This window comes from Excalfactoria chinensis, chromosome 3 (assembly GCF_039878825.1).
Source record: "Excalfactoria chinensis isolate bCotChi1 chromosome 3, bCotChi1.hap2, whole genome shotgun sequence".
NCBI lineage: Eukaryota > Metazoa > Chordata > Aves > Galliformes > Phasianidae > Excalfactoria > Excalfactoria chinensis.
The window spans coordinates 96,396,581-96,410,987 of NC_092827.1; the positions used below are offsets into that span (position 1 = coordinate 96,396,581).

A 14,407-nucleotide genomic window follows, 5' to 3' on the forward strand; every position below is an offset into this window, starting at 1 on the left:
ACTGAGGCTCTGTAACTGTTAATATGCTTATAGTTCTCCAAATAATCCCATTCCACCTGAATATGTCTTTTATCCCAAATAGTAAGTTCTTTGTGAAGTAACAATATATCATTTTTAACAGAGGAGTTAATGGGAATCCGTATGTAATAAGGGTTACTGACCCAGAACGTTTCTCTTCTCTAAGAACCTCAATCTCAAGCAGGTTCAGCTGTAATTATTTTAGCTAGGTAGGGAGAGGAATCGGTTCCATTGGAGGCAAAACAGTACAGACACACTGTGATTGTATCACTGCATGGGGGGTTGACTGCAGAGGAGATGAACGTTCAATCTTGATCAATAATCCCTATCTTTGTGATAAGATGAAGAAATATTGCTATGAGACATTCTAAAATAGTAGCAGACAGATAGCTACCTGGAAACCTAACTGGCTATGTGAACCAGAGAGAACATTTAGGTGGAATTCAGAGTAGCTGCTGTAGGGAGGGAGCTGCGGAGAATTCATACAAAATTTGCTGAGGTTCTCAATATAAGGAGAATGATTTGTCTCCTCTACGTAGCAGAGGACGTAGTGCACCTGAAAGCTAACATTTCTGTGCAGTGAAGACCTAAGGATAGGTGTCATAAGCAAAATGTTTTGTCTTTGTGGAAGCTGTGTAGATGTATTTTCAGAATTCTGGCTCTTTGTTTCCCTTTGTAGATGAGCCCTAGATTTTGGGAAGGGCACAAGGAGAACCAGTCCTCTGTCAGTAGCAAGAAAAACATAAGGAAAAAAAAGAGGCAACTGAATGAAAACCTCAAATGATACCATTAGTCTCAAATACTGAACACTCTGAAATAGGATCTAAAGAGAAGGGGGAAGACTACAGTAAAGAAGGTTCAGTGCTGTCCTGTTTCTGTGTCAGTTTTAACTTATTTGGAATGTACATGGTGTTACTTTCCAAAGAACAGCTCATCTGGATTCTGATTTCATGGGTTGGTCCAAAGAAACAAACCAAATGAGAATAATTTGCTATGCCTTTGGTGCCAGTTCTGATCTGTGACTCTGAAGTATTTGATCAGTAGTCACCCCTGAGTGGTTTTTGAATTTATGTGAAATTTGAATCCTTCAGAAGGCTGAGTTGATGCTCCCCAATGGGAGATTTGAATTAATTCTTTTTTGTCCACCTGGTACAACATTTTCCATCTGCCTCAAACAGATTATAACAAAACAAAAAAGGCTATATGTTCTGTTCACAGTTCAGCTGATGCTCAGCTTTGCCTTATGTAACTTGTACGTCCCAATTGTCAGATATCTAAGGAACTTTCTCTTTTCCTAGCTGTGTTGATCCAAATAGGGCAAAAGAAGAGACAGAAATGTTCACCACCCCTCAAGCAGCAATTTTACTAAACTGAAAGTCATTAAAACCCTTCACAACAGCCATATATTCATTTTAATGAAGAAATGTAGCTTGCAAGCACTGCTATCTGGTCAGGACTTGGATTCCACGTGAGGATGTTGCAGGAATTTAATAAGCAACAAAACTGTAACAAAACTGTGAACACTGATTTTGCTGCTTCTTTGTAATAGCCTTCATGAACGGTCTTTCATGGCCATCCGCCGTGTCCACAAAGTGTGGTGGACCAGCATCTGTGCTGCATGGGTGCTCAATCAAGTACTGTATGCACAGTCAGCGTAGCCCACTTAGAGCTTTGTAGAAATAACAGTGAGTCACGGCCACCCACTGCATTACAATAAGTCACCACTGTAGCGTGTGTGTCTGGTATTTCAGTATCAGCTTTCAGCAACGCCAAGGGGAGTTGTTTCATTGATTTCAGTAAGCACGGATCAAACAGAAAGAAGAAAAAGGAGGGGGCAAGGGAATGAGATCGTCTGTCGTTTTTTTATTCCTTTTCACTGATGTGTGACATTTCCATCTTCAGTTTTGATTAAATTTCCCTTAATTAGCCCATTAAGCTAAAACCACCACAGCTAATGATTGAAGTGTTGGTTAACTGATGATCTTGTTTCAATGGAATTTGAAAGACATCATATTTCTAAATTAATAGTGGCATTAAACTGGAGAAGAGAAAAAGATGAACTATTTGTTGCAGTAACGCTGATCTCAAGGGAAGGCTTGTACTGAATCTGCATTCATGGTAGAAAATTAAAGAAAAAAACACAGTTTAGTAGGCAACCAGAGCAACACTGGTGGTCCTGACAGTGTTTGACATTTGCACAAATCTTCTATTTTGTGGGCTCTTCTATCTTTTTCATCACTGGTGAAATTTGGGAAACTTCTTGTATGTTCTGGACTCAGTGTTTCTGCAGTGGAAGTTGGCAAGGCTGTCTCTTAAAAAAGAATTAAAAGCAACCTATTACATTTTTTTTCTTGGGCATGTTAGATGCCATTCCACTTCATGACAGAAATACTCTTTTCTATCATGCTTTCCTGCTCTTAGGAACTGGATAGTTGGTAATCTTTGTGAGAACAATCGTTCATTGTCTGGAAAGACAAGATTAGGACGTGTTTCACACACAATTCAGTCATTGCTACTGCTGGAATGCTAACTGACATGAGAAAGAAAATCAGAGCACACTTTGTCCGACAGCTCCATCGAACACAAGGGCATAGGGTCCGCAAAGTACCTCTGAGCAGAAATGCGTCATTTGGGTGTTGTTTTCTGAGGTCAGTTCATTGGTGAAGGAGAGGTAGATTTTAAGACTGCTGGAGGCAACAAGTCTGATATGTGAACACTAATAGCCACCAAAACAATGAGAGGAAATGTTTTAGATGAGTAATTGTATATAAGAGATGAGAAGAAAATTCTTGCTGGTGTCTTGATTCTTGCAGTAGTGCAGGAAACAGGATTTGTAGAGGCTTTTTAAAGAAACAGGAATGCTACTAAGAAAAACCCTTATTGTTCATCTGTTTGTCATCTAAAATGGAATGCTGCAAACATTAATAAGATTGGCTAAATGATTATATCCAAAAGCTAGAATAGGAGCCATCAGCAAGTTGTCTGTGTTAAGGAGACCCATAAATGGCTTCAAATTCTCCTGGTGTAAACCATTAAGATCCAAAAGTGAATACAATTTAAAGAACATCTCGTTTTCTCTTGCAGCTTGCATCATGAAGCTTGCTGTCTTCATATTTTTCTAAGTCTTGATACAACCTCTTGGCTTTGTATCTGACTTCCATGTCACTGTCAGTTGCTTTTATAAATTGATTTCTGGTCCGAAGCACAGTGTTATAACTTAATGTTGCAGATACACATCTGGAGAACATAGTTTCATAGAATGCCTTGGGTTGGAATGGACCTTAAAGTCCATCCATTTCCAGCCCCCTGGCATGGGCAGAGTTGCCAACCACTAAATCAAACAACAACCAACATGGCCTTGTACACTTCCAGCTAACACGAACTTCTTAAGCTGAAAGAAAATACAAATCAATGTGTGCCCTATAATAAATAATGAAATAAAAAAATCGTAATACCGATGAGGACGAGTTTACAGCAGTCTTTCTTTTGGTAACACAGGAGTGGCAAAAGCCTATTTTCTGCAAAATCCAGATGAAAATGAGGGTGATTTAGGGTACAACTTCTACTGGGGAAGGGGATGATGAGATCTGCTATTCCTATGGACTCTAGCTGGTGTCAGTTCTCTATTGGCTTTTTTTGACTGCCAGGACTGATCTTTTGTTTCCTTGAAGGTGGGTCAACACCAAATACATAAATTGATTTCAGCCTTTGACTGCTAGATTCTTTTGAAAGCTCCTAAATGGCTCCAGGAGACCCAGCTTACTTTTCTTCACACTTCAGGGTATAAATCGCTTATGAGAATAAAATCAGTTTAATGGTTTAATTTTTTTTTGCTCCATGAGTCAGGGAATTTTAACTTCAATCCTGAACCCACCACCCAACAAGTACTGGCACCTTGTGTTCTTCTCAAAGGGCACATATTCATCTACAGCTCCCCTCCTCAGATCATCTTTGCTTGTTTGGGAGTTAGGATTCTTTCTCTGTCACTTCAGTATTTTTGTATGTGAAAAGAAAGTCTTTTTCTTCCATTCTAAAACTGCTTTAGTTTTGAATAGCTCGGTTTCATCCCCCTACCAGGGAGATTTTTAATCCCTGTTCTTCTAATCTCTGCAGGTTTTGGTTTCAGATCATCGCTTCATGGGAAAGAGGATCCAATGCCATTATTGCTTTTGACAATGTCTCCCTTAGCCTGGACTGTTTTTTAACAAGTAAGTTTTCCTTCTGTCTGCAAGTGGTGGTTTGTCTTTTATTTGCCGTGCAGCTGATATTTGGAGAGGAATGGAAACTGTGGGGAAAGGACTGTGTGTTGCTTTCTTCAAGAGACTCTTGAGAAGAAGTATGCGTCTGAAATATTTGTGCTCAGATAAAGGAGACCATTCAGATCTTATTAGTGGAACTGACTGGTGAATTGGTTCCAGGTTTGGCAGTAAATGGATAGTAAGACATATGGTGTCGGAGAGTCAGCTTGCAGCTAGAATGGTAGCATCACCTATCCACACAAACTGATACAGAAGCCAGTCTGTAATTATGGAGGTTGACATGACCTGGATTGAAGTGTGACAGTTATCAAAATCAATGACACTTGGACCCTGTGTCAGAAAAGACAGGCAGTCTGTGATTGACACTAACTTTGCAGTAATATTCAGCACAATTAATTAGTTAAATTAGAGCAGTTTTGTTTTGTTGGGTTTTTTTGTGTTTTTGGTTTTCTTTGATTTGGACTGATGTGCACTTAAGTCCGAATCAGAAACTAAGATCCCTGCTCATGCCCTTGGGGAAAATTTGGACTTAGATCCAGCTTTTGTGATTGATGAGCCTCTAAAATAGGTTCAGCCTGCACCTCCACTGCCAGATTCACCCCATTTAGATTTTTATTGAGCAGTTGTCTCTAGCTTATAACCTCGTGCATACTGAGATGCTTAAGTGATAATGTATTTAATTATCTGTTTCTCCTGTCTTTGAAACAAAAACTTGCATGAGGGTGGCTGCTCACAACACATGAAACTTCTGCCTGGAGAACAGCAGAACTCAACTACTTGTTCATCTCCTGGGCTCGAGGCTACAACCTCTATTATTTTCAGAGGATCGAAAACCTCAAATCCACTTCCTCATTCAACAGAAAGTTTCATTTGCTTTCTGTTAGTTTGCACTGTCTGGGTCTGTGTGTATTCCCTTTTATGCAGCTGTGCATAGAAACAGTGCTCCTCAGGTTCCGGCATTCTAAAGAGGTCTTAAAGTAAGGACGTAATTGAGAAAGATTGTACATGTTTTAAGTGACTAAAAGAAAAACTTTCTAACAGCTGCTAAAGATTGTTCTGTACTTCTGCATTGTATCTTCGCTCACTTGTTTTGTCCACCACCCCTTCCTATTTATTTATTTATTTGTCACAGTTTCCATAATAGCAATGGAAAGTCAGTCTGCCCATTCCTTTTAATACTGGTATATCCTGTGACTGCAGGCTCTAATTCTCAGCAGAGAAGTCTCCAGCCCTTAATTTAGCTTGAGCTCTGGATAACATGCTGACTCAGCACAGCGGTGAATTAGTCTGTGTCTTCTTGTTTTCTAGTCAATGGAGAGAAGATACCTCGAAGTACTACTCCAGACTCAAGCAATTTGCTCACCAGTAGAAGAGGCCTGAATAATTTTGGCTGGGAACAAAAGCTTCTGGGAAATCTCCAACTTGGCACTGCCCCCGTTTCTGGTCCAGCAGGTAATTGTCTGAACAGAGAATTATTTTCAGACAGCAGGTTTCCAACAAGTGCAGGTTTTAGTTAAATGTGGCTAAAGGCAATGACTCCCCTCCTCCTCCTTTCCTCTCCCCTTCCCTCCCTGCTCTGCCTAAGGCTTTCTTCCAAACTTTTCCTAAGTTTGTTCTAAACAAACAACAAATCCAACTCTATACAAAGCAATTACCTTTAGCATATAAAACTGTAACTGTAATTTTGATTGCAATTTTGTGGAAAAAAAAAACAACAACCAAAACACAAACAAACTGCAAGACAGATTTATCTGATCTCGTGATTTAAACAGGAAGGAATCAAAGCAAAGTAACCAAGTCCAGAATGTGGTAACCTGAACACTCATCTCTAATTAATATAGGCTTGATTTGAAATAACGTAGTTACTCTTCCTTTTCTGTAATATCTTCATTTTCATTGAGAAAGTATAACAAGGGATTTGATCTTAGAAACATCATTTTCAGCTAGTCAGAAATGCCAGTCCTGCATACCTGGCTCTCTCCTGTTCCCTGGTTCCCCTTTGCAGCTTAGCTGTAGTGGCATGGTACAAATTGCTATAGGATTTCCCTTCTCTCCTCATCACATCACTGTGTCCCAAGGATTTGTCTCTTCCCTCTCTCATGCTTGCCCACACACTCTCAATATCTGTGCTGTACCCATGCATTTGTATTTCAGTCTATTCCTTTTACCTCTTCCTTGCTAGTTTTTCTTACTGATTCAATTCAGGTAGTCACAACCAACCTGGGGGTGCACCACAGACCTACCTGGAGGAGAAGGACTGACTATGGAAATACAGGATAACTACAGGAAAGAAGCATTGGCTACAAGTGCCACCTCTAGCATAGTGTGTAGCTGTTCCTCCTCACACGGGGTTAAAGTTGACAATTGACCAGACAATTTGAGATAACCACTCTTCTTAAGTTAGAGAACAGGAGTATGGTTGGTACATGCCTACTTTATGAGTAAGCCCAGGAGTTTGTTCATGCTGTCTCCTTCTCTCCCATTCCTTTATCTTGAAAGGACTTCTTTAAATCTGTTCTATTCTGTGTTATGTTTCACTTTGCTACCTGCAGCGTGCTACATGCGCTACCGTTAAGTCAGTTCTGATACCAACAGCAGTCTAGCCAGTGTAATCAAAAGCTCCAATATAGTCTTGCAAGCCTGCTTGAAAAGCTGGACATATTAGCCCCTGCAGAGCAGCTGCTGGTACATGAACCAGCAAGTTCTGGTAAAGTGACCTCCAACAGTGGAAAATCTCTGCAGTGTCTGCCAAGGGTTGCATCAAGTGGAGCTTATTGATATTTTCTGTACTGTGTCAGACAGCAAGAAAAATGCAGGAGCAAAGGATTAGGTAGGGAGAATGAGCCTTTATGGGAGGATGCTGGGCTGAGTGGACCTGTGTTCTTTCATGTTTTTCTAAATGATTTCGATACAGGACATAAGTGCCTGCTACAGAAGTTTGCAAATGATAGTAAACTAGGAGCTGCTGGCTTCCTTAGGGATACGGGGGCCTTGCAGAGAGCTTGCTGGTCAGTCACCAAACACATGAAGTTTAATAAGAGCAAATGACAGGTTCTGCACCTCTGGGACAAGGTAGTCTCTATAGTACAGAATCACCTTTTACCTTTGTGTTTCCTGCTCCCTGCTCTCAGTAAACAGTGCAGATGCTTGTTTAGTCCCTGGGCTATGCATTTTACCCAGGTTTAATCTTGTTACTTTCTGCATCCTGTAATGCATTTAAGAAACCTCAGGCAGAGTCTGCCAGGGCCATTGCTTTCATGGTCTCATATTTACTACTGTGTGAGTGAAACAACAGCATCATCACCACCCTGAAGTCCCGAAGACTGCATTGACCAATACAAGCACAGCCAGAAGTAATTACAGCTAATGTGATCCTTGGCTCATGTGGTGCTTCAGAGGCTGTAATACTTCCTTCTTAAGAAATCATATTGAAACTAAGAAAAAAACTCTGCTTCTGTAGCTAAGGAGACAACAGAATAATAAAATGCCTTCCTCAAGTCTATGAGGCGGCTCAGCCTACACAGCTAGGAGTACAATCTGAAAGGCAGGTACTCCTTTGGTTACCTGACTGTATATCCAAATGAGATCCATTGCTTTTAAGGGTGTGGGGCTGGATTTGCTCCTGTGTAATTGAGAACAACCTCTTACGGACACTGCCTGTGCTAGGATATCCAGTTCCAGCTGAAGAAATAAATTGTCATCACTGCCAGTGTCAGTGCCCTCTCTATTCTCAGGGCCTGTACTGAGTGAATTACTTCAGCTCTGCCATTGCTTGACAAGGCTTGGCACATCTCCGTGATCCATACACAGGAAGCCAGAAAAGGTTTGAAGCATATAACACAGCCACACCATAAAGTATCTTGAAGCTTCTAGAGATCTATTAACCGCTGTCACTTATAAAGGACAGGCCAGTGAATGTGCTGTGTGGAGAATAGGACCCCAAACTGCTACAACAGTGATGTTATTCTCTCAAGTTTCTTAATGATGAGCAGGACCAACACACAAAAAATCCATGTAGTTCTGAATTTGCCCAGTCGCTTTCAATGCAAGATGGATAGCCACAAGGCCACACACGGGCTTTCCTTGTCAATTATTTAATGAACGTGTCAATGACTGGAATGCCAGCTTCTTGCAGAAAGATTGCAAGTGAAACTTGGTTCTGGAAGAAGCCTACCAAAAAGTTGCAAGAAAGCCTGTTTATAGCAGAGTGTTGAAGCAACCAGGTTTATAACTAGAATTTGGGATTGAAATTTCAGATTAAATCTGCACGGAGCTTGTACAGATGTAAAGCATGCTTACTTCAGCTTAGTTTTTAATTTTGTTCGCTATTAGTTTAAGTAAAACTGACAACTGCTCAAAGCACAGCATCTCTCTACAGGGAGTTTAACAACCAATTAAAAAGCCAATTTAAATCAAACCAATGCAATTTCCTTTTATAGACAAGACCAGAATATGGAAAATTCAGGCACAGAGAGATACAGAGAGCACTAATGAGGAATCCTAGGTAAACAAATGACTATCATGGATATGCAAGGGGAGAAAATAGGATTCTCAGTAGGCAAAAGGAGATAACAAGAAATGGAGCTCTCAAGCTTTAATTAAAGATTTCTGATGCTTCTGAGTAGGCTCTAAACGCCATGAGGATGGCCTCTCTTTTGGTGTTTCAGCTTCTCATCAGCCTGCTGACAACTTCCTTGTGTCAGGGCACGTGGTGCCAAAATGATGGGTTGTAAAATGAACACCAAAATGTTAAGCTTTTTCCCCTCAAATCTTGCACTGTTCTGTGCCGTCTGATCTGCTATTGGTGAGACCACAGTTTCCCACATGGAAGCTCTCACCACGTAGTTCTCTGGACTGAATCACCATTTTCTTCAGCTCCGGTTTCTTCCCCACACACTTGGTGGTTGCAAAGACTTTGGGTTTTTGCATCAGAGAGTGTCCTGTTGCAAGTACTTACATGGTTGTTTCTCGGAAGAACTCTGAGTCACATCAGTTAATCAGATGAAGGAGCTGAAAGGAACAGCAAAGCGAGTATTAAGTAGAAGAAAATTACATTTGGTTGCTTTTTGTGCGCAATTATACTAACTGAACTGTTGGCGTAATGCAATAAAGGTATCTGCAGAATTGTATTTTTGTATTAAGCATCAATTAACACAGTGAACAAATGGCTCAGTACCCTCCTCCTCAGCAAAAGGAGCATTCTGAATAGTGATAGAAAACGTTCAGAGATGGATGGGTAGAGGGATCTCAGATTATGTAGGCATGAATTTCTTTATTGCAGTGTTTGCACTCGCTTTCTCTAGAGGATTAAAAATGGCAAAGGTACAATACTGAGAACCAACACAACAAAGTTAAATTGGAATTCCTGCTCTCTAGAGTTCAACAAGCCATTGAAATAAACAGATTTTAGGCCTAAAATTTAAAGCTGCCTTTACTCTCTAAAAACAACAGCTTAAACTGTGCAGAAACTGCTATAAATCCAAGGAAAGGTTTTGGAATAATTTTGCTGCCTCCTCCTGACCTGGTCTCTGTTTTCCAACCTGCGTTTCTATTATTACCCTTTGTAACTCCAAAAAGTTAATAGCCTCTGCCACTAAGCAGCCTTTATGGAAATTAATTTTCTTCATGCTGCTTTGTTAGTTACTGCTTCCCGATCGTAGCAAGAAACAAACCGTTCTCGTCATTGTTCAAAGCCAGCTCCTTGCCCTGCTATACTGACCGCAGGTAATTCCCTCAAAGGTTGCCCTGATGGTGTTCCCTTTATCTAAATGGAAATGTAAGAAAATTCTAGAACAAGAAAGAAGTTTTGTGTATTTATTTGACATGGCACTGAGCTGTGATCTGATATACATTTGTAATTACTGCAGGATGTATTTGGAAGATACGTCCAAATCTTCCATTGCTTTCATCAGTGGCAGCCAGATGTCACCAGTCTCCTGTCAGAATCATAGAATGGCCTGGGTTGAAAAGGACCACAATGATCATCCAGTTTCAACCCCTCTGCTATGTGCAGGGTCGCCAACCACCGGACCAGGCTGCCCAGAGCCACATCCAGCCTGGCCTTGAATCAGCTTCTGACTTCCCTTGTGGGTCAAATGTTTCAAAGGAGTTTGTGAATGCTTTTACAAATAGATGAAGGAGGTGTTCTGCTTGTCCGTGGCATTGTGTTCATTCACAGCTGCCTCAGTGAAATGAAGTCCCTGAGGGACAATTAACAGAATTAATTGCTTCCATAATTTTAGCCACTAGGGTTTTTGTGCCCCTAAAATACTAGGCTTTATAACTCTTATGGACTCTTTTTTTATCATTATTAATTTAGTGGAAGTGAGATAGCCTCTTGTCTGAATAGAGGTTGTGACAATGCACCCCGTATAGTGCCTATACGTAGTTATGTTGCACTGATGCATTTTGCTACTGCTTTCCTTTAAAAGAAGCCCAGCACCATGGTGCTTAGTTTGTGATTTCCTCAAATCACAGGAAAGCTTTGGTTTGGAACAAGTTGAGTTCAAACCAGCTTAATTTAACAAATGCCATTTAATACATTTAGGCCCTTGAGGTATAGCTAAAATGCCAGTGGCTGTTTTGTGATGTGGGGTTCATATGCTGTATGTGACAGTCAAATTGCTTTCTACGTTAGCTGTACAAATGTGCTTTAGGCTTTGTGCCTCTGTTTTCTTTTCTTTGCTGTTTGTTGTTATTTGCGGCAGCGCTGCCTTGGGCTGTGAGTTGTATCAGAGCCTCAAAATAATTAATCATTTCAAGTCTTGTGGGCTTTTGTTCTTTTTCTTTTGCAAGAGCCGGGCATCCATCCCCTTTGCTGCAGCTGAAATCCAGCGCTGTTAATTGCTGTGCATTTTATGTACTCAGCCAAGCAGCGCAGAAATGAGAATTTTTGCTTCTAAAGAAGAAAATAATTGTCGATGTGTGTAAAGATGTCAGTAAATCAAACTGGGAAGAAAACTTGGGAAGAAGGATTTTATATATATATACACACACACACACACATATATATAAGTACATATATATATATATATATATATAAGTACATATATATATATATATATATATATATATTAGCAGGGGCTAAATGGCACGTCTTGCACAGTATTTTTTCTGGGACCTCAGGAGTGTGTTGGGAAGCCTGCCAGGCTGCTAGAGGAGGGCAGGTGTGTGGGTGAGCAGGCAGCAGACCAAAGAGGTCTTTGCCAGATTTCCCATGAAAGTGGGCATTCTATCAATACATAAATTATTCACTGAAATGTAATACCCCAGTTCTGAATCTCACTCCACTTATTTTCTTCCCCCTAACCTAAACAGGCATTTCCAGTTCTTAAATCCAGTTAGCATCTTCCAACTGTCCATGGTAAGAACCTATTAGGGACCCTGCGTTTCGCTTCCTGTTAATTTTTGTCATGGGAATTCTCAGCTGTTTCTGGAAATCAGGCATCTGTATCATGTATGAAGTCAGGCACAATTCCAAGGCAGTGCCAGCAGTGCTCCCCACCACACACTGCAGATTGAAGAGGCAATGCCATGCACTGTCAGATGCAGTTGTACACCAGTGGAAAAACATCGGTGCTTCTCACCCCGCTGCTTAAGGAGTTTGGGATCAGGGCTGTTGCTTTAGTCTTTGGAGATGAAAATAATGCTTCAAATGGAATGAGTGTGAGCTGCTGTGGCAGGCAGCAACCTGTTGAAGTGCTGAGCACCAGAGACATGCTGCAGTCATTCTGAGAATCAGGAGAAAACCTATACATTACAGGGAATGAATGAATGGTTGTTCTTGCTCTAAAAAAGAAAGGTTGTTCTTGTTTTAAAAAGAAAAGGTGGGTTATCTGAGGTAGGGAGAACTTTGAGTCTCTTTTAATACCAATTTATGATTTTCAGCTACTGTTGTTTCTGCAGCTTGAGGATGAGTTTTGTGAAACTGATGAGAGAAATGGAAGGGAAGTGCAAGGTTTTTCATCTGTATCCAAAATTGTAATTGAGACCTATCCATGCTACTTATGTTGAAATGAGGGGCAACTTCTTGCCATGCCATATTCTATTCCATTTAATTCTGCAGCAAAGCTGTTAAATGTTAGAATGGCTTTTGGTATAAAAATAAAAGTGGAAATAAACAGGAGAAAAACAACTGTTTGGTCTTGCCCTGTTACCGCCTGTGCTCTGGAAATGAGCACCTTACAGGCTATTGAAGAAGCAGGAAATGCCAAACACTTTCAGTTCAAGATTTCGAGGAGTGATGTAGGAGTAGGAGGGCATTTTTCTTCTGTTCTGACGGGGTGTTGAGCTGGTTTAGGAAACAGAGGGTCATTACAAAGCAGTTTGGAATAAGATGTAGTTTGTAGAATCATAGGACAGCTCAGGTCGGAAAAGACCTTAAAGATCATTGAGTCCAACCACAACCTAGCCATTGATTGCCACGACCCATTCATTGATCTCCTGCCATGAAACCCAGTGATAGTCAAGGGCTGCCACTTGCAGGTACAGCCACGCTGTGTGTTGCACGTATGATAGTCTGTAGATACTTTTGCCATGTAAGCAGATAACTAAAGGAGGGTTTAAATTGAGTAAATTGTAAATGCAAAGCTTGACCAGTGTGCGTATGCTGTGGTCTGTATTAGGTTTTATCTCTTTCCATTTTCCATTTCATTCTCTCTTGTTTTGGGCACATCGTCCTCTCGAAGGTCACCTGCTGTTACCTTTGGGAACATTTTTGATGTTTCACCAGAGACATCCAAATGGCTCCTTATTGTTCCAAGCAAAGACATTTACCTGTCTGCTTTACTAAACATATGTTTCAGTGCAGGTGGCTTAGCCCACTGGGATGCTGAGATGTTAAATTGCTGTGATAGCTGACAGAAGGATCTCATCTTCCATTTTGTGTGAAATTTCACTTTGTTTTCGATGTTGGGTTTTTTCACATTTTTTTTTGTTTTGTTTTGTTTTGTTTTTTCCCAGTAAAAATAATAAAGATAAGTAACTTCAGGTATAAGACGACAAGTATTTGCAGAATCAGAGCTACTGAAGCATTTTGCATAGGAACCTTTAGACCCGTTTGCTTGCTTAGTTGCTTTCCCCTTTTTCCTGTTGTTCATGGAGAGGAGTGTAACGGTGTCTAAGGAGGAGAGGGGAATTATTCCATTTGCTATCTACTAAGTTTAAGACTATATAGCCATTCATTGGTGAAGGATTTGAAAAATAAGTAAAACGAGTGTATCCGTATGCAACAGTAGCAAAGCCCCTAGAAGGTCCTTGGAGGGTGGTCTTAAGGAGAGGTGATATAGATTTTGCAGTAAGAGATAAGAGCTTATTCTCTCAGCAATGCTTAGATAGGGAAGCTTTTCCTAAAGCAGTTTTGCATTACTTCAGGAGCAGCCAAGGCTCTGTTATGAAGGTTTTTCAGAAGTACCAGCCACTTTATTTCTTGCAGTACTATCAAATTGATCCATTTCACGCATTGAAGAATGAATTTAGCCCATCTCCAGGATTAGTTTGTGAAAACTTGTGGTTGGCTTTACTTCCGTTTCCCTTATTTCTGACAGGTGAGCTGCTACAGAAGCAGTAATGGTAGGAGTGCTTGCCTGTCTTGTCCAGACTTTTGTTCATTATCAGTTCTGGACCAGTGCTGCTCAGAAAATAGCTTCAGGTGCCAAGAAGCAGAATCTAGTTAATGTTCTCACTTTCTGAGCTAGTTAGTTCTGAAAAAGCCCGCATATGTTGTATTGCAGTAGAGAAAACTGGGTAGCAAGACACTACCCTTTGCCAATGAGATAAGGAAGACCAGCTGGCCCAACATCATTTATAGAAATAATATTTTCTTTAGACATGTTTCAAGTCTTCTGTCTTTAATGGCAGTTTATAATACTGCCATGTTCTCAGTCAGTAGGACAAACTCCAATAATAGAGTTCACTGGATTGTATGTGTTAGCTTGTTAACAAATATGGATGATAAATCACATAATGTGCACCAAAAACTGCCCAGTCTGTTTGTTTTCCATCTAGATGTTAGTTTTGATTACGTAGGCAATATTTCCTTATTTACGAGCCAATATGTCAAGGTGGGTATTATAAGAGCATTGTGATCTAGCAACATTCTGGCATCATGTATTTAAATTAAAATTCAGGTT

The 14,407-nt window shown here is 40.5% G+C and overlaps 1 protein-coding gene across 3 annotated transcripts in view; it reads left to right on the forward strand.

The window, feature by feature from the left end:
• ALK (ALK receptor tyrosine kinase) overlaps positions 1 to 14,407 on the forward strand; it is a 306,001-nt gene that overhangs the window by 260,175 nt on the left and 31,419 nt on the right. For all 3 annotated transcript variants that reach the window (XM_072332050.1, XM_072332047.1, XM_072332048.1), the window contains exons 10-11: positions 4,132 to 4,226; positions 5,586 to 5,729. In XM_072332050.1, the coding sequence (XP_072188151.1) occupies positions 4,132 to 4,226; positions 5,586 to 5,729 (239 nt within the window). The remainder of the gene's footprint in view (positions 1 to 4,131; positions 4,227 to 5,585; positions 5,730 to 14,407) is intronic.